Source organism: Candoia aspera, chromosome 2 (assembly GCF_035149785.1).
Source record: "Candoia aspera isolate rCanAsp1 chromosome 2, rCanAsp1.hap2, whole genome shotgun sequence".
Classification (NCBI taxonomy): Eukaryota; Metazoa; Chordata; class Lepidosauria; order Squamata; family Boidae; genus Candoia; species Candoia aspera.
Genome location: NC_086154.1, coordinates 593180 through 612967, shown reverse-complemented (window position 1 = coordinate 612967; position 19788 = coordinate 593180). Strand labels below are relative to the sequence as shown.

The 19788-nt window shown below is 44.4% G+C and overlaps 2 protein-coding genes across 2 annotated transcripts in view; both read left to right on the top strand.

Moving 5' to 3' along the window:
* Positions 1-19788, top strand: part of LOC134491980 (zinc finger and SCAN domain-containing protein 2-like) — a 305728-nt gene that overhangs the window by 205445 nt on the left and 80495 nt on the right. The window lies entirely within an intron of this gene.
* Positions 1-19788, top strand: part of LOC134492005 (H-2 class II histocompatibility antigen, E-S beta chain-like) — a 148912-nt gene that overhangs the window by 103087 nt on the left and 26037 nt on the right. The window contains exon 3 of the mRNA XM_063296129.1: positions 13695-13976. Coding sequence (XP_063152199.1) covers positions 13695-13976 — 282 coding nt within the window. The remainder of the gene's footprint in view (positions 1-13694; positions 13977-19788) is intronic.

The following is a 19788-nucleotide window of genomic DNA, read 5'->3' as shown; positions in this document are numbered from 1 at the left end:
ACGTCACAATTCTGGCGGGCATTTTTAAAACTTTTGGGTACAAAACAGTCACTTTCCACCGCCTGGCATCCGGAAACGGACGGATCTACAGAGGCGGTTAATTCCACACTGGAACAATACCTCAGGGCTTTTGTTAACTACCAACAGGACAATTGGGTCGACTTACTCCCATTTGCTGAGGTCGCTTACAACAATGCCGTTCATCAAACCACTGGTCAAGTTCCTTTTAAAACAGTTTTTGGACGTGAGTTTGTTCCTATTCCTGAACTTCCTCATCCTCAACCGCTACCAGCCTCCCTTACTGACTGGGCGGACTCTCTACAAGACTCATGGTCTAATATTCAACTGGCTCTCCTCCATGCCCGGGCTACCTATAAACGACATGCCGATGCAAAGCGTTCCCCAGAACCATCCTTTGCTGTCGGGGATAAAGTCTACTTATCCACTAAGTTTATCAAGTCCCCACAGCCCTCTAAGAAACTTGGCCCTAAATTTGTCGGACCTTTTCCAATTATTGCTCAACTCAACCCTGTTACGTTTAAACTTGATTTGCCTCACAACCTTAAACGTTTACATCCTGTTTCCCATTGTAGTTTACTCAAACCCTGCCTGTCGTCGGACCGCTGGCATCCACAACCCATTCCACCACCTCCACTCATGATCGACAACCAGCAACACTTCGAGGTGACATCCATCCTCGACTCCCGACGCCAGCGCTCCACTTTACAATACCTCGTCCGCTGGAAACATTTCCCTCATCCTGAATGGGTTGCTGCTTCAGACGTCCTTTCCCCTCGACTCGTAGCTCAATTCCACTCTGCCTACCCTGACAAACCTGCTCCATAGTTTTTTTTTAAGGGGGCAATATGTCATGTTCTCATTTCAATGTGCTGTTAACATTGTAACGTTTCACATGTCCTCTTCTGTTCCGTGTTCCTTCACCCGGGGTTTTTCCATTCCTTCACCCTCCGTTGTTTTGAGGGCTTGGAATGTATGTTTGGGTTTGCGCTCCTGCTCAAGGTTACTTTCCCAGGCGCGTCTAACGGCTTCTAGCACCTGGGAGGGGGAGCGTCCCGACGAGGGATGGGGCGGAACTTGCTTACAGGCAAGGCTCTTAAGTTTGTATTTGGCGCGCTTTTGCTCATTCTCAGCTTTCTCTGTATTTGCATACTATTCCTTTAATAAATCAGTTATCTTTAAGCCCGAGCTTGTGAGACTGAGTATTTGGGATTAGGCAACCGTTACAGCGGGCCTCAGGGGGATTGTGCGTACTTGCTAAGGCAGAGCTGGGCTGGCAAGGGCAGCAATTGGTCCTCAGAGAAGACCCCTTCTATCTCCTAGCTATCCAATTCAAATACAAATCATCTGAAGTTGTGCTGCTAAATGCATACATACCACCATACTCCTCCTCGTTTTTCTTCTGACATTTGGGTGCAATTAGAAAAGACAGTCATAAAACATCCCAAAGCCCCTGTGATCCTACTGGGAGACTTCAATGCTAGGGTGGGGGCTTCTTTGTATCATTACGTGCACTTGGGCATCATACCTGAGAGCTACTTAACAAACGACCCACCCTGGCACTCCAGAGACTCTAAAAGGAACATGGCTGGCTCCAGACTGATCTCTCTGACAGATACGTGCACCCTTCACATCCTAGGAGGCAAAGGCAGCTGCTTCACCTATCCCTTTCCCTTCCATGCTGGGAATGCTAGCAGTGTCTTGGATTACATATGTGTCTCAACAGACAAAACGAACATATTCTCAGACATTCAAGTTCACGTGAGGGAGGACAGCGATCATCAACCAACTGCGGTTAAATTCTACGGCAATTCCGATTTACGATTATCAATGACACACGACAAGAGGATACTTGCTAACCTTGAAGTGAGGCAAGACAGGAGGCTTAAATGGTCCAAGGTGGATACTAAGGCAATTTCCAATTTTATGATATCCGAGAGGGCCCAGTCTTGGGTGAAAATGGTTGTTACATCTACTCAAGACCCAGACAGAAACCTTACTGGATATGCCAATTTGTGCAGCACATTAAGAAACTTCTTAATAGACAAATTGCCGGTTAGGAACCGACAGCCCATAAGATCTAACTGGTTCGACCTTGATTGCTCTCGCTCAAGAAAGACCCTAAGAGCAGCCATGCATCTGGTTCAAAGAAACCCCACCCCAAACAACCAGGCCAAGAGGTTAAAGCTCAGGTGTAATTATAAGAAACTAACAGTCAATAAGAAGGCTCAATATTTATTTATTTATTTATTTTATTAAATTTATATCACCGCCCATCTCCCCCAATATACATATACAGCTAAAGCTTGGTCTGAGCTAGAAGAGTCAGCAAAAGGGTCTAACCCAGTCATATTTTGGAGTATCGTATCTGGCATGTTGAAGGAGCATAAGCTCCTACTTGATATCCCCATTTCAGCTTCAGTCTGGGAGGGTTTCTACACTACCCTATTTGCCAGCTCCAAGCAGGACTATCCAGAGAAGATGACCACTGAGCCTCTGACCCTTGATAATCTTCCTCCTTGGCTACCAGTGATAGTGACAGAAATCAAACACATCATCCACTCACTGAAACCCAATAAGCCACCTGGAGAAGACTTCCTACCACCAGAACTTTTCAGGACACACACTGACTGGTGGGCCCCACTATTGGCAGGACTGTTTACATACACAGACAACACCAGCCATATTCCAACAGGATGGGAACTCTCCATCATAGTTCCCATACACAAAAAAGGAGACAAGGAAGCCCCTAAAAATTACAGACCCATAAGCCTTATTGATGTAACTGCTAAGATGTATGCAGAACAACTTCTGAGAAAAATAGAGGACTGGGCAATCGAGAAAAATATACTAGTGGAAAAGCAGGTTGGGTTTAGACATGGGCACTCCACAATAAATTGCTTCATTTTACACCATCTTATCACTAAATATACAACTGATGGAGGGCACCTGTCTACATCTTTTATTGATCTTAGCGCAGCATTTGACTCCATAGATAGAGATATCTTATGGAAAAAGCTGGCCAGGTTAAACATGGAACCCAGACTTTTATACTTGATAAAGGCCCTCTACACAAATAGACGCCTGAAAGTCCGTACCGGGGTCAATGGCTCTCTTACACAGAGCATACCCACCCACAAAGGTGTCAGACAAGGATGTATCTTGGCCCCGATGTTGTTTAATCTCTATGTTAACGACATCCCAGGATTCCTCCGTTCTACGGCCAAAGATCCTCAACAGACATATCAATATCCTCCTGTACGCAGATGACCTGGTTTTGATGGCACATTGTAGAGAGCATTGCATGCTATGCTGCTGGCTGGCAAACCACGACAGCTGTGCAAGATGTTTATTTACATTGAACCTTCCTTGAACTTCCATAGTGGATACGGTTGTAGCAAAAACTTTCCTCACAAGGCAACACAAGCTGTAACCTGAGCTGTGCCAGGAGGCTATCAGGGGGGTTACCTGAGGTGTGCATTGCTATTTAGACCAATCAGCCTTCTGCTATGTGAATTACGGTTTTAGTGTACTTGCTTAGCTGGGGGAATAATAATAGAGAGCTTACGGCTTGAATCGGGGCTCTCATCCCAAGAAACTATGTGTCCTGTATATTCTTCATGAGAGACCACCACAAGCTCTCATCCTGAGGAAGTTGTGTCTGTGCATTCTTCCTACATTCTTCATGAGAGACCACAAGCTCTCATCCCGAGAAAACTTGCAGCGTGTGTATCCTTCATGAGAGACCACCACAAGTGGTGACCCCCCCGACGTGATTCCTTGCAACCCTTTACTCACCAGCTGGAATAGCTATGGTGCACCTCAACTGAATCGCAGGACGGCTTCAGTTCCCTTTCGTGAGTATGGGGAGTGAACTTTCAGTAGGGCAGAAAGTTCATGCCAAAGAACTGAAATGTCTGCTAAGGAATACGTTTATTAAAGCAACAGGAAAGCCTTATGATACAGACTTAAAGACAATTGAGGGACTTTTAAAAACTGTATATAGTCGATGTCCCTGGTATCCAGAACAGGGATCATTGGAACTTGAAGATTGGATAAGAATAGGGAAGGAATTGCATGAGGGTGCTCGAGCTCCTATGTCTCTGTTAGCATTGTGGAAGAAGATTAAGGAGGCGACTGAGTATCATGCTCAGGCATTTAATGCTAATACCACCGCTTCTTTGTTGCCGCCTCCAAGCGCCCCCCCGCCATATCTTTTAAAACCAACTCAGGGACCCCAATTAACAACCCCGGGTCCTCAAGTGACACTGCCTGCTCCTTCAATTCAGCCTGTTGTGGCACCTGTAGAATCACAGGAGGAAGCGATGTACAAAGGAGCTGTTAGAACTGGGTTTGAAGCGTCCATGCATGCTGGAACCTTATCAGGAGAAGAGTTATTGGAAGGTTTAAACGCCTTCCCTGTTTCTGAAACTCAAGACAATGCAGGACAAATTCAGTATGAGTGGGCTCCTCTGCCTTATGCTATTTTGAGAGAAGTCAGGAAGAGTGTTTCTGATTGTAAAAAGGCTTTACAGTCTATCATTTCTCGACCAGAGTATTCTCTGGCTGACATGTTAAAAGCTTGCTTGGAGGTAGGGACTAATGCCTGGCAGATGGGGACTTTAGCAATGGCTCTGCACAAAGGACGCCTTGGCAAGCCTACTGGTAATTGTTTCAATTGTGGGAAGCCAGGACACTTTAAAGCACAATGCAGGGCACCGGGGGGAGGAGCAAATGTTGTCAGAGGGACCAGTAATATTCGTTTTAAGCCAAAAAACCCTTGCCCAAAATGCAAATTCACTGCTTTACACATGTTGGTTTAAGAACAATTACAAGCTGGCCATCTTGAGCCAACAACCAGTCCTTTTAATACACCAGTTTTTGTCATTAAAAAGAAATCAGGCAAATGGCGTATGTTGCACGATCTGCGTGCTATTAATGCTCTCATCATGCCTATGGGCGCCTTACAATGTGGGATGCCTAACCCTAACTTAATCCCCAGAACTTATGAATTAAGAATTATTGATTTAAAGGACTGTTTTTTTACTATTCCTCTTTATCCAAAAGACAAAATGTTGTTTGCTTTCACTGTGCCAGTTTTGAATGCTGACCGGCCCACGCAACATATCAGTGGAAAGTTTTGCCTCAAGGGATGCTCAATAGCCCCACCTTGTGTCAAATTTATGTTGCTACTGCTTTAGAACCTTTTCGGCTCCAATATCCAAAATTATTAGTTTACCATTATATGGATGGCATTTTAATTGCAGGTCCTTCTCTTCCACCGTCATGGTTGCATGATTTACAGACATGCCTAGGAGAATATGGTCTTGTAATTGCATCAGAGAAAATTCAGTCCTCTGAGCCTTTTTTATATCTTGGCCATAAGCTGATGCAAACCTATTCTCACCCCCAACTCCCATCTTTGGAGATTCAATCTCCCATTTCGTATGTTAAGCTGCAGCAGCTTTTAGGGGCAATAAATTGGCTCCGTCCTTATATTGGCCAAACAACAGCGGCCATGAGCCCCTTGTTTGCTGCCTTAAAAGGTGGCAAAGACCCCACAGACTTAATTACCCTATCGAAGGAACAACTTCAGGTTTTACAGAATATTCAAGACAGCCTTGGCCAACAGTGGGTAGATCGCTGTCAAGATAACATTCCTTTTACATTGGTTGTTTTATCAACTGGCAAGCTTCCTACTGCGGTCTTTTGCCAGTTGCTTTTTATAAATCCAACTCTAAACCTTTTGTTTTCATTCTTGAATGGCTGCACCTCCTGCACAGTCCTCACCGTACTATCACTCCTCTGGCTTCTTTGTTTGCTACTTTGATCCTCAAAGGACGCTCTCGCAGCCGAGCACTAATTGGGTTGGATTTGATTCCAATTATTGTTCCCATCCCACTGTGGGAATGGGAAATTTTTTTCTCCGAGTCTTCTGACTTGCAAATTGCTTTGACTGATTATGTTGGCACTGTCACCTATCACTTATCAGCTGACCCTCGTCTATTGGCTGTCTCACAACTTCCTCTTATCTTTCATTCTATAATCTCTTCTTCTCCTTTGTCTAATGCTTTGACTTTGTTTGTTGATGGGGGCAAGGTTTGGGGGGCGGTGGCGTGGCAAACAGGCACACAGTGGCACACAAAAATCACCCCTCCTCAAACCTCTGCACAGCGCTCTGAACTTGCTGCTATGATTTATGGCCTTCAACTTTTTCCCTCCCAGCCTCTCAATGTTATCTCTGATAGCCTCTATGTTTCTCAAATTGTTTGTTCTCTTCCTGGTGCATATGTTTCTCCTTCTCTCGATGAAAATTTGTTGTCACTTCTTCTCACTCTACAGGATGTTTTGCATAACCGCAGACATCCTCTCTATGTTGCTCATATTCGAAGTCATCAGCCTTTCCCTGGACAGATTTCACTTGGTAACCAGATCGCCGATGCAGCCTGTCATCCTTCTATCCAGCTGTTGTTTTCTGCTTCCCCCTGGGAAAGTCACAGTCAATTTCACCAAAACACCCGAGCTTTGGCTCGACAATTTAATTTGCCTTTATCACAAGCTAAAGCCATTGTTCAACAGTGTGACGCTTGTTCTCAACACGTGTCTGCTCCATCCATGGGAGTCAATCCCCGTGGCTTGAAAGCCAATCAGATTTGGCAAATGGATGTGACTCAATATCCCTCCTTTTCTTCATGGAAGTATTTACATGTTACCATTGATACCTTCTCTGGCTATATTTTTGCCACTCCACAACGTGGAGAGGCCACAAAACATGTTATTAATCACTGTGTTCGCTCCTTTGCTGTCATGGGCAAGCCCTCAGTTTTAAAAACTGATAATGGGGCTGCGTATTGCAGCTCTGGCTTCGCCTCCTTTTGTCAGCAATGGTCTGTTTCTCACCTTTTTGGCATTCCTTATAATTCCACTGGCCAAGCTATTGTTGAACGAGCCAATAAGACTTTAAAGTCCTCCCTGGACAAACACAAAACACAAAATGGGGGAGTATTACCCTCATTGCCAAATATTCAGCAATGGCTGAATCAGGTTCTTTTTACACTCAATCATCTAAATCTTTCTTCAAATTCTGACACTGCTGTTCAACGTCATTTTGGATCTCAAGTCACGTTACCAAAGCCTTTGGTATATTATAAGCAACTTCCTGACCCTACCTGGAAAGGCCCTGTTCCCTTATTGACCTGGGGAAGGGGATATGCTGCTCTGCTTCTTCCCACAGGTCCATTGTGGGTTCCTGGACGTTGTGTTAAACCATATCATGGCGGAATGGCATCAGGAACTGAGGAATCCGATTCCACAGTTCGGACAGATGCTGCAAACCAACTCCACCACGGGAGCCACCACCACCAAGGCTCGAGTGCCACGCCAACAACAGCACCGTCTGAACTGGGGACAGATCAAGGCTCTGGGAATGCAAGCAAATCAACTGCTGCAAAAGAACAATCTCCCTAGATCAGAGGACAATTTCATTGTTGCCATTATTGCTTGTTTGAATGCCAACTCTTTTATTACCATTTTATGTATTTGTTTGTGTAGTTTGTTTTCATTTACTCTAGCCTCACCTCAGCATGGATCCTGGACTCCGAATACATACATTCAGGATCTACAATCACTCTCTCGCACTCTACAGAAAACGGACTGTTGGGGTTGGTTGCACGCCCCTGCCTATGGCCACGCTGGACTTCCTCTGGTGGCAGTTCCTCTCTTTGTAACCCACTGGCACAACCAAACCTTTGTGCCAGGTATTCGCACTGCTGCCCAGATAATGTGACCATAGTTCATTTAGCCTCTAGATTTCAGACACTTGCCACATTTTGTTGGCAGTATATTAACCCTAACAGTATTAACCTTGGCATTTATTCATCATGTACTCATGTGTTTAACATCACTATACCAATGTCTTATTTGTATTAATTGCTGTTGCATTTATTGTTTCCCTCTCATATCTTCCGTGTGCCCTCGGCGTTACTCTCCTGCATATCAGCCTTTATCACAACAGGAAATGGCTTGCTATAACTGAAAAATAAAAAGGAGGAGATGTAGAGAGCATTGCATGCTATGCTGTTGGCTGGCAAACCACGACAGCTGTGCAAGGTGTTTATTTACATTGAACCTTCCTTGAACTTCCATAGTGGATAAGGTCGTAGCAAAAACTTTCCTCACAAGGCAACACGAGCTGTAACCTGAGCTGTGCCAGGAGGCTATCAGGGGGGTTACATGAGGTATGCATTGCTAGTTAGACCAATCAGCCTTCTGCTATGTGAATTACTGTTTTAGTGTACTTGCTTAGCTGGGGGAAAATAAAAGAGAGCTTACGGCTTGAATCGGGGCTCTCATCCCGAGGAAGTTGTGTCTGTGCATTCTTCCTACATTCTTCATGAGAGACCACCACAGCACATTCCCAAGTAGGCCTGAGAAGATTGATGGGGAAATGTGGTGCTTACTGCGCCACAAACTTTTTGAATATTAACAAGTCCAAATCCAAAGTGGTGGGTTTTGGGAAAAGATGGGCCAAATACAACTGGCACTTGGATGGGGAAATAGACGCTATCTCATATTTAGGAGTGGTTTTTACAGACACAGGGCCTTGGGTTAATCATTACAAGCCAAGTTCTGCAAAGGCCACAGCAAGTCCTAAAATGCTAATTAAACTACTCAGCTACAACCACCCTTGCTCTCTGCTCTCCATTCTGAAGGTCCACAAGGCAAAAGTTGTACCCGTGCTAACATATGGTGCCGAACTGTGGGGCCTATCAAAGGCCTCCTTACTCGAACAAAATCAAGCACGCTTCTTAAGAACTATTCTGGGGACCGACAGGAATACACCTGCAGCAGCAGTAAGAGCTGCAACAGGCACCCATTCCATTCACAGTCTATCAGTAACCAAAGTCTTCAACTACGGGTGGAGGATTCTCCCAATGGAACCTGATAGACTACCCACAATGTGCCTTGAAGAACAGATGGGCACACCTCAACCCACCATGTGGATCAATCAACTCCTCCAAACCAGCACATTCCTCGGCTTTTCATCACAATACTTACTTTCAGCCGGAGACCAGCCAAGGCAAAATTCAAACAAAGAGTCTTGGATGTTAATGTCCAAACAGACATTGAGTCACTTGCACACAATAGGGCTTCGAAATGGCTGGCCAAGAATAAACTGTCCTTTCAAATAGAAAAATACTTGACAATGGGTCTGACTCAATACCATAGGATAGCTTTTTCTAGAGCAAGATTTGAGCAACTAGATTCTATGGTCAAATACGGACAATTCCACCAAGTGCCTTACCTTGAGCGGACATGTGTTTGTGGAGCACCCGAAGTAGAAGACATTGCACATGTCCCATTTAACTGCCAACTAAGTGCCCCAGCAAGGGCTCAGTACCTCCAGACACTACTTGACAGAGCCACATACTGGGACCGCAACAACCGACTATGTTACTTCCTCCAGGGCACAAATACGTATGTGGTCAATAGAACTGTTAAGTTTATAGTTAGGGCTGTCCAGCTGAGAACGCAATTTATAGAACGCATTGGGGTGGCATGTAAAGGTGATGAATTCATCTAAACTCACATTGTTTCTGGATTTTATTACTCTTTTTATTATATCTTGCATTTTTATCTTACAGTTTTATCTTTATTTTACCCAACTGTATTTTATTGTATTTTATCTCACCATAGTATATTTTATCTAATTTTACTGTATTTTAGCTGTTTTATGGTATCATATTTTATATTTTATATCTTATAGTGGCTGATGCCCAACTTTCTGATATGGTCATTTGACTAATCAATAAAGTTATTCATACTTATGGGATGGGGCACAAAAGGGGGCACAAATCTGAAGGACACATTTTACGATGAGGTTAGATAACATGACAGAAAATAATTGGGTTAGGGTTAGGGTTAGGGAAAATGGTTAGGGTTAGGGAAACCGGGAAAACAAAACTCCTGCATGAGTCAGCAGCGCGGGAAGAGTCCAAAGCACTAATTGGTCAAGATTCAGGGGAGGATTTGAATCCACCAATCAGCGCGCGCCAACAATGGGCTGAAAAGCACGCAAAAGAAAAGGCAGCCCGATTGGATACAGGAGGGTCTAAGTACGCCAAGGATCGGGATAAAAGGCAGCCGCGTGGAGAGCGAGCTGCCGGAGACAACCAACCCTCCAAGCCTGCAGCTTCTACGGAAGAGTCCCTACCTGCATCAGAGGTTGCCAAAGAGGAATCAGTGCCCTTGCTCCGCCTTGAAGAGGACTTGAATCCTGCTTCTGCTGCCATCGAGGCTCCCTTGCTTGCCAAGCCCAGCAGCCTCAGTCTTGCTTCCAGCTTCAAGACTCTGCAATCTTCCAAGCAGCTTCTTCATACCTTAAAATTCCAGTGTTGTTGTGCGCCTTCGGTTTTGCCCAGCCGTGCATCGTGTGCTCAGCCAGGTTCAGGTATTTCACACCTATCTTGTTCAGGATCTGGTTTCCAGCCCAGTTCGGGGATTCCAGTTGAGTCCAGTCTTACTCCAAGTTTCCAGCCTTGTTCCAAGTCTCCAGTCCAGAGAAACCAGCCTAGTCTGGGGCTACTAGCCAGGTCCAGTCTTGTTCCAAGTTGTCAGTCCAAAGAATCCAGCCCAGTCTGGGGCTTCCAGCTGAGTCTAGTCTTGCTCTGAGTTCCCAGCCTTGCTCCAAGTCTCCAGTCCAGAGAAACCAGCCAGATCCAGGAAATCAGAAGATGTTTAATCCTTGGGAGGAGAGCAATGACAAATCTTGACAAAATAGTCAAGAGCAGAGACATCACACTGACAACAAAGGTCCGCATAGTTAAAGCAATGGTGTTCCCCGTAGTAACATATGGCTGCGAGAGCTGGACCATAAGGAAGGCTGAGAGAAGGAAGATCGATGCTTTTGAACTGTGGTGTTGGAGGAAAATTCTGAGAGTGCCTTGGACTGCAAGAAGATCAAACCAGTCCATCCTCCAGGAAATCAAGCCAGACTGCTCACTTGAGGGAATATTAAAGGCAAAACTGAAATACTTTGGCCACATAATGAGAAGACAGGACAGCCTGGAGAAGATGCTGATGCTAGGGAGAGTGGAGGGCAAAAGGAAGAGGGGCCGACCAAGGACAAGGTGGATGGATGATATTCTAGAGGTGACGGACTCGTCCCTGGGGGAGCTGGGAGTGGTGACAACCGACAGGAAGCTCTGGCGTGGGCTGGTCCATGAAGTCACGAAGAGTCGGAAGCAACTGAACGAATAAACAAATGCGAGTCATAAACGACTTGACGGCAACTAACAAGTGCCCAACAATGCCAATTACATTGAGAGGGAAAGACAGAAAAAATGTAATTTACAAGGGGAGGAGTGAAAGTTACAAATTATCCAATCAGGAAGTCCAAGGAAACTTGAGAATCTTCTATCAATGTTTAGAAACATTAGCCAATCAAAACTTTAAAAAAATAACCACAAAAATATTTTCCTGCAGCGGCTCTAAAAATAACATCCCAAATCTTCTAAAATCTTATAATTAAAAAATAATATCCTTAATCCTCAAGCAATGAAAAATAGGAAAATAATCACATTAATTTGCTTTTAGAAAAATGTTTGAAACACTTTAACTTTCAGACTCCTTGCTCGAAGGTTAATCCTTTAAAGCAGTTAAAAATATCATAAAGAAAAATCCCAGAAAATAATGGAAAAATAGCCAAGAGAAAAAGTATTTCTATACTGGAGATAGCCTCTTGAATTTATATAACTGAAATATAACTAAGGTGATTTAGAAATGGGGTGGTTGGAATAATGTCTCTTTAAGAGGCTTCAGACGCAGCTTCAACAGGATGGTTCTCCTGCTTCCCAGCTGGTCGCTCACCACCAATTGAGATCCTCCGGCAAGTTACAGCTATTCAGAAGACACGTGGAGCAGTTCTGTGGATTCTCCTTCTCCGGGGAATGCTTCGGGGCTCAAAATCTTGCCTGAGCCATCAGGTAATCACCACGCAGTCAGTCTAGCATGGAGATTCGCTAAGACTGTTCTTCCGCCATTACTTCCCTACCGGAAGCCCTGTCCCCAACATCAACTGACCCTCTATTTATTTGGGAAAAATCATGTCTGTGTCTTAAACGTTTGTTGTTCAATGAACCTCAAGAAAGCAGCATCAACTTCCCATCTCTCGCTAATTGCAATAATTTTATCCAAAATCAACATCAGTTCTACAGGTGCTTGATTAGAAATAAAAAGTAAACCACCATTGCATTTTTTTTTACTTACAGTAACCATCAAACTTGGTATTAAAAAATAAATCTTGAACATGTGTGATGTGGGGAGATAAAATGCGTATTTTTGTTGTTTTAAATTAAGAGGGCTTCATATGTCTATTAAATTAAATAGGGAGGATGTTGTATATCTGGGGGCTCTTAAAAAAAATTGCTCCGATCCAATGGTGGATCCAGAACTGAATTAAAGGCCCTGCCCAGCAACTCCCACCTGATCCAATTATTACCCCAAAATGTTTGCAAGACAGTTTTGTAAATAGGTTTATTTTGGGTTGGGCCATAACAATTATTCATGCCATCTGATTATCTCCTTATTTAATTACTGAAATTAATCTATAAATTTTGAAGATGTTTTCACTAAAATTGCCAAATTGCAGCTTTTGAATTTCCACTGGTTTAAATCTGCTCCATCCATTTTGTCATTAAATGTATTTTCCCATACAGAAGAATTTGCATTTCTAGTAAAAAAAAAGTCATGAATATCAGTTTGTAAAAAAACTGCATTCTTTTAGCTATTCTATAAAGATACTTAATGCTCCAAGATAAAAATGTGCTTATCATGAAAAAAAACCCTACAAATGTATTATTTGTCAGAGTGGCAACCAGACTAGATCCCAGGTTCTAATTACAAATAACCAAAACATTTAAAAATTTAATGTTCTTAAGCATTATATAATTAAACATTTACTAAAAAAAACCCCTCAACCATAAGAAACATTTTTATTTATTTAATATTTTCTTTATAATTTCTTTGTATTTCAAATTTCGTCACCGCCCATCTCACTCAAAAACGTTGCTAACAAACTACTCTGAGCTGGAGGGAAGCCCTTAAGGACCCTCTTGGGGGGCCCATTCAGGCCTCCGTAAATCCACCCAAGAGTTGTGCCACTTTGGTGAGGGAGGAGATCAAGAGGGATCCTCTCCAAGGCTCTGCTGTGATCGTGGGATCTGCATGATCTTCCCCTTCCCGAAGACACCCCCCCCCCAGGGTCCCTTCCACCCTCCCTGACATCATCCTGGGAAGAAGCTGGCATCAGAAAGTTGGACCCCTGATGGCCTTTTCGAGCCAGGCCCAAATCTGCTTAATTCTCATATCATCCAGAATCAAACTTATCAGTTTCCACAGTGGACAGTACAGACTGCAAAAAAGGAAAGTGGACAGGAGAGGTTTTTCTCCATCCCTCCAAATAAAACTCTTTGAAAGGTGACTTAAAACACAGAACAGTTTTAAGACCAAAAAGGGGTCTTGGCCTGAGCTGCCCGCCCACCCACCTGCCTTCCTAAATTAAAATTAAATTAAATTATTTCCTAATTAAAAATTAAAATCCTTCCTGCCTTTGGTCTTCCGTTCCAGGCCCTGCTGATTCTCCCACGTCCCTCCTCCTCCTCCTCCTCACCCCCCAGCCAACCCCACCGTCACCATCTCCCCCACCAAGGTGGACCCCGCGTCCCCCAACACCATCCTCCTCTGCACCGCGACGGGCTTTTACCCCCTGGAGATCGACATCCGGTGGCTGAAGAACGGGCGGCCGGAGAAGGAGGGCGTGGCCTTCGGGGAGGAGCTGCAGAACGGAGACTGGACCTACCAGCGCCAGGTGATGCTGGAGACCCGGCCCGAGCGGGGGGACGTCTACGCTTGCCAGGTGGGGCACGCCAGCCTGGAGGACCCTGTCACTGTCCAGTGGGGTAAGCCCCTCCCTGCCCTCCCTTCCCTGCCCTCCCTGTCTGGGGACGCCATCCTGCACCGAGAAGGGGGCACCGCTGGGGCTGGCAAGACCCTCCCTGAGTGCAGAGCTGGAATGGCCCTCCTGGAGCAGATCATCTCTCCAGCTTTTCCGGCAAGGACCCCCCACTGGGATCGCAAGGGGGTCCGGATCCCCAGGGCTGCCTCTGCTCCCCCTCCTGGGCCTAACTGGGGGGTCCCTGGGCATTCCCCAAGTCCCTCGCTGGCTGTAGCTGCAGCTCAGACTCCATTTTGGGCCTAGATATTCTACTTTAGTAACTTAGTACTTTAAATCTGCCTTGACTTTACTACTGCAACTGCTGTTTTGAAGCCTAGGTTATGTGAGTAAATATTACTTCTTCACAAAACTGTGATTGTTATTTTAAGAGGGATAAAAGGGGCAATACCAGGAAAATCCGGTTTGCCTAAAAGCATCCTGGATTGTTGTTTTCCAGAAGGTTAAACCAACCTTGTCTTGCTTCCAAGTCTATGCTGCAAAGGATGGTACTCTGCTAATCTCACTCACGTGACCAAGAGAGGACGGTAACTAAATAATATATCCTCTCTTAGTATCAAAAGCCATTCCTTCAAAGGGTTATGGGCCCAGCAGAGACGAAATTTGAAATATTTTAGTGGATGTCGCTGCATTTTCTTAAGAAAGATTCAAAACAGACATTTTTTTTTGTATTTCCTGGTGAGCACATGGTGACTTCCATTGTCTCCATTGTGAAAGGAATTAACCCCCACCTTTCCCTCGCAGAGCAGTAGCTAGGCAGGGAAGATCTTAAAATTTTCATTGGAGACTTAAATTTTAATTTTTGAATTTTGCACATTTTTCAAATTTTGATTTCTGAGATGGCCAATCAGAATCACATTGATGAGGGAAGCCTCAAGCTACCCAGACTCACAGAGAACAATTTTATCCAATGGAAAAAGCGCCTAGGGGCCATATTTGATGTTAAGGAAATCTTGAATTGTATCGAAGAGGAAAAGCCTACTGGCACTACTGAAGAAGCTAAAGCTTTAATCAAGACATGGGAGAAGCAGAATAAGTTAGCAGTGGCTATAATTCTGAGCAGCATTTCGGATGTGCAGATGGTCCACGTTAAGAAGGGTAATACTGCAGCCCAGATCCTTGAGAATTTGGAATTGTCATATGGATTTGCAAGTAAACGCTCTCACCGTGCCTGGGTAAGAGACTTACTTAAGTTGAAACTCGTATCCAAAACGGACTGTAACAGGCATGTGACTGAATTCTTGACAATTATTGAAAAACTAGAACTCACAGAATACCCAATGCAGGAAGAACAGAAAGTTTGTTATTTCCTGGGATCACTAGGACCTAAGTTTGAGACTTTTGCAACTCTTATGGATGGGAAGACAGACTTAACTTTAAGAAAAATGACTGCCCATCTGAGAGAAGAGTGTGTGGAAAGGAGACAATCTCCAACCAGAAATGCAAAGGCCAATGATTCCAGCTATATGTCTAGGTTCCACGTGAAGGCCAAAGCCACACCAAAGAAAATTGTGTGCTTCAATTGTAATAAGGAAGGACATATAGCTAAAGCTTGCAAAGCTCCAAAGTCACAAAAATCCCCTGCATTTAAGCAGCCAAACGAAAGAAAAGGGGAAAATGAAGGAAGTTTTCTCTTACAAAAAAAGAGTTTAACCGTCAACAATTGTGACACCAAGTCAAACAAATGGATTATAGATTCTGGAACCTCTAGTCATTTCACTCATGACAAGGACTTCCTTGAGGATATTAAAAGTATTGACCCATCACGAGGCAGCAGTATTCAAATTGCAGATGGAAAAATCATAAAGGCACATGGCGAAGGATCAGGAGTCCTGAAGTGCAAAATAGGATGTGAGATAAAAGAGAATCCTGTGCAGCAGGTCTTGTATACTCCAGAACTAAACTGCAATATGCTTAGTGTCTCTACTCTGGCCAGAAAAGGTTTCCGTATATTATTGGAAAATGATGTGTGCCAGGTGTCTAAAGATGAGAGATTGTATGCTGAAGCAAGTCTAACACATGGCGTATACGAGATTAGTCTTTCAGAACCCCAGTCGGCTAAGGGGGCACGCTCAAACCAGAAGGATGAGACGGATCCACAACTTTGGCACAGGAGACTTGGGCACAAGAGACATCAGTGCCATAATGGATTTGCAGCGCAAGGAGCTTGCAAGAGGAATAAAGGTAGCACTAAACGCTTTACCAACAACCAAGTGTGTAAGTTGTATCACAAAGAAAAGTGTCAAACCTTCTTTTCCATTGTGTACTCAACAGAGAAGTACCAGAGTGCTTGATACAGTTTACAGTGATGTGTGCAGTCCACTGAATGTTTCCTCACTTGGAAAAAATAAGTACATTTTAATATTTCTCAATGATTTTTCAAGATACTGTGTTGTGTATTTTCTCAAAGAAAAGAATCAAACACAAGAAATGTTCAGGAAGTGCCCTGCCATGGTAAGCAACAAATTCCAGAGAAAACCCTTGGTTCTCATGACTGACAACGGGGGTGAGTCCTGTTCACATGAGATGGAAACCCTCCTGTAAGAGGAAGGAATTAAACACGTGAAAAGTGTTCCATGCACACCACAGCAAAACTCAATTGCAGAAAGAACGTTCAGATCCATTACAGAGATGAAAAGACGCATCTCTACCCCAGCGCATGTGGGGAGACGCAGCCACCACTGCGGTGTATCTCCAAAACAGACTGCCAACCAAAGGAGCTACACACACACCTTTTGAGCTTTGGAATGGGAGAATTCCCAGTCTGTCAATCATTCGTGTGTTTGGAAGCCTTGCCTATGGTTATATTCCCAAAGAAAATAGGCACAAGTTAGACTCCACAGCACAAAAGGGCATCCTTGTGGGCTATGCCACTGGAGGAAAGGGCTACAGTTATGGATCTTGAAACCGGACACGTCAGCTCAAAATACGTAGTTTATTTTGATGAACACAGCAAAGTTGACAAAAGAGGAAGTGTTGTAGATTTTTCTGAGTAATCAGAGAAAGAAACACAAGATCTCATGTACTTTCCACCACAAATGTGTAACTGTCCAGATCTGCCTTCTGCAGTCATGACTACATTTACAGGGCATGAGCAGGAAGAGGACGCAGCAGACCAGACTCCCAACAGCAGCACCAGAGATGAAGAGGAGGGAGGAAATGAATGCATTGCACCAGAACAAGACCTGGACTCTTACCCAGCTGCCTCCAGGGAAAAAGGCTATTGGAAGCAAGTGGGTCTTGAAAGTCAAACAGGATGCAGAAGGGAAAGTAGAGCGCTACAAAGCAAGGCTTGTAGCACAGGGATTCAGTCAGCAGTATGGAGAAGACTGTGATGCCACTTTTGCTCCAGCAGTCAGACACGCCACCAGCAGAACACTTTTAAGCATAGCGGCCTCAAGGCAAACGCAAGCGAGGCACATAGACATAAAAACTGCATTCTTCCATGGCGAAATCTCAGAGGGGATTTATATGAAACCACCCAAAGGTTTTATCAAACCAAATCAAGCCCATTTAGTATGCAGACTTCAGAAGGGGCTTTATGGACTAAAACAAGCCGCCAGGGCGTGGAATGAAAAGCTACACACCATGCTAACACAGCTGGGGTACAAGCAAGGCCGTGCAGACAAGCATTTAGACACCAAATCCAATAATGGACAATTTTCTTACATTCTGGCATTTGTCGATGACCTGATAATTGCAACTGTAAATGACAGATACTCCCAAACAGTGGAGCATCTAAGCAAAGATGTGGAAGTCAAAGAATTAGGAGAAGTGCATTATTATCTAGGAGTCCAGGCAGAAAGAGGAGAGGATGGGTCTTTCCTTCTGAGCCAAAAGCAGGAGGTCACTGAACTGGCTGAGCACCTGCAGATGCAAGAAGCACACCCAGTCGCCACACCTATAGCTACTGGTTTTCTGAAGAAGCAAGAGGAACCAGAGCTTTTACCTGACAACAACCAATACAGGTCAGCAACAGGGAAACTTTTGTACCCAGCCACAACGTGTAGGCCAGGCATAGCGAATGCAGTGGGGATTCTGAGCAGAAAAGTGAATGCTCCCACTGAACGTGACTGGACAGCGGTTAAGAGAGTTGTCAGATAGCTAAGAAGTACTGCAAACTGTAAATTAAACCTGACAGCGATCTTGAACGGGTAGGACACTGATTGGGCTGGGGATGCAAAAGACTATACAGCCGCAGGTGGTTATGTCTTCATGCTTGCAAATGGTCCCATTTCTCGGGGCAGTTATAAACAAAATTGTACAGCTTTGTCTTCTACAGAGTCCGAATACATTGCAGCTACGAAAGCTTGCAGAGAAATAGCCTGGCTCAATCAACTGACCGAAGACTTTGGGTTAGTGCGCAAGAAGCCCGTTTGTCTCATGGAGGACAACCAGAGTTGCCTAAAGTTGTCACAGTGAGAAATTCTATGCAAGGACAAAGCACATTGGGGTGAAGTACCACTTCGTGCATGAGGCCATCCAGGACAGACTTGTGGACTTGACTCATGGCCATGCCAAAGAGATGACTGCAGACATTCTCACCAAGCCTCTACCGAGAGACAGTTTTCAGAACCTTCAAGTCAAAATGGGACTCTGGGTGGTTTAATTAAAATTTGCATGAACTTGCTTTTTGTTTGCCTGAGAAGGGGTTTGTGGGATATTACTGCAGTCAAAACAAACAATTCATGTCTTGCTAGATAGGTACATAAAAGGAGGCGGAGGCTCACGGAGATTTCCTGAGTAATTGTCTAGAGAGAACTCTGAGAGATCACTTCCTCCTTCTTCACCAGGCAACCAATCTGAAAGCACGTGGATCTCTGAGCTCTGCAGCTCAGACTCCATTTTGGGCCTAGATATTCCCATATTAGTAAATCTGCCTTGACTTTACTACTGCAACTGCTGTTTTGAAGCCTAGGTTATGTGAGTAAATATTACTTCTTCACAAAACTGTGATTGTTATTTTAAGAGGGATAAAAGGGGCAATACCAGGAAAATCCGGTTTGTCTAAAAGCATCCTGGATTGTTGTTTTCCAGAAGGTTAAACCAACCTTGTCTTGCTTCCAAGTCTATGCTGCAAAGGATGGTACTCTGCTAATCTCACCCACGTGACCAAGAGAGGACGGTAACTAAATAATATATCCTCTTAGTATCAAAATCCATTCCTTCAAAATCCAAGGCTGCGGCCTGTCAAGATCCAGTCGGTCCCCCCTCACTCTTCAGATAAGGGATCCTTTTTGTCTTTCAACCTGAGCTTGAAACTTCTATTCTGGGGAAATGGAGTGTTCCTCCGACTGGGGACTTGTGTCTTCTGGCCTGGCCCTGGGGACCAGCTCCTCTGGGTTTTATGCTGTCCGTGGTTGAAATATGCTTGATTTTATTAGTAATTTATTTTTAGTAGGACTTGCAGGGCCTAATTTATTTATTTTCTATCCCACCTTATTTTTATAAATAACTCAATGTGGCGAACATGCCTAATACTCCTTCCTCCTATTTTCCCCACGACCACTACCCTGTGAAGTGGGCTGGGCTGAGAGAGAGGGACTGGCCCTATTTCACCCAGCTGGCTTCCACACCTAAGGTGGGACTAGAACTCCCAGTCTCCTGGTTCCTAGCCTGTTGCCTTAACCACCAGACCAAATTTATCTATTCTTTTTATTGTAAAGGGGTTCCCTGTTGGGTATTCCACCATTCCCTTAGGTAAAGGTAAAGGTTTCCCTTGACGTAAAGTCCAGTCGTGTCCGACTCTAGGGGGCGGT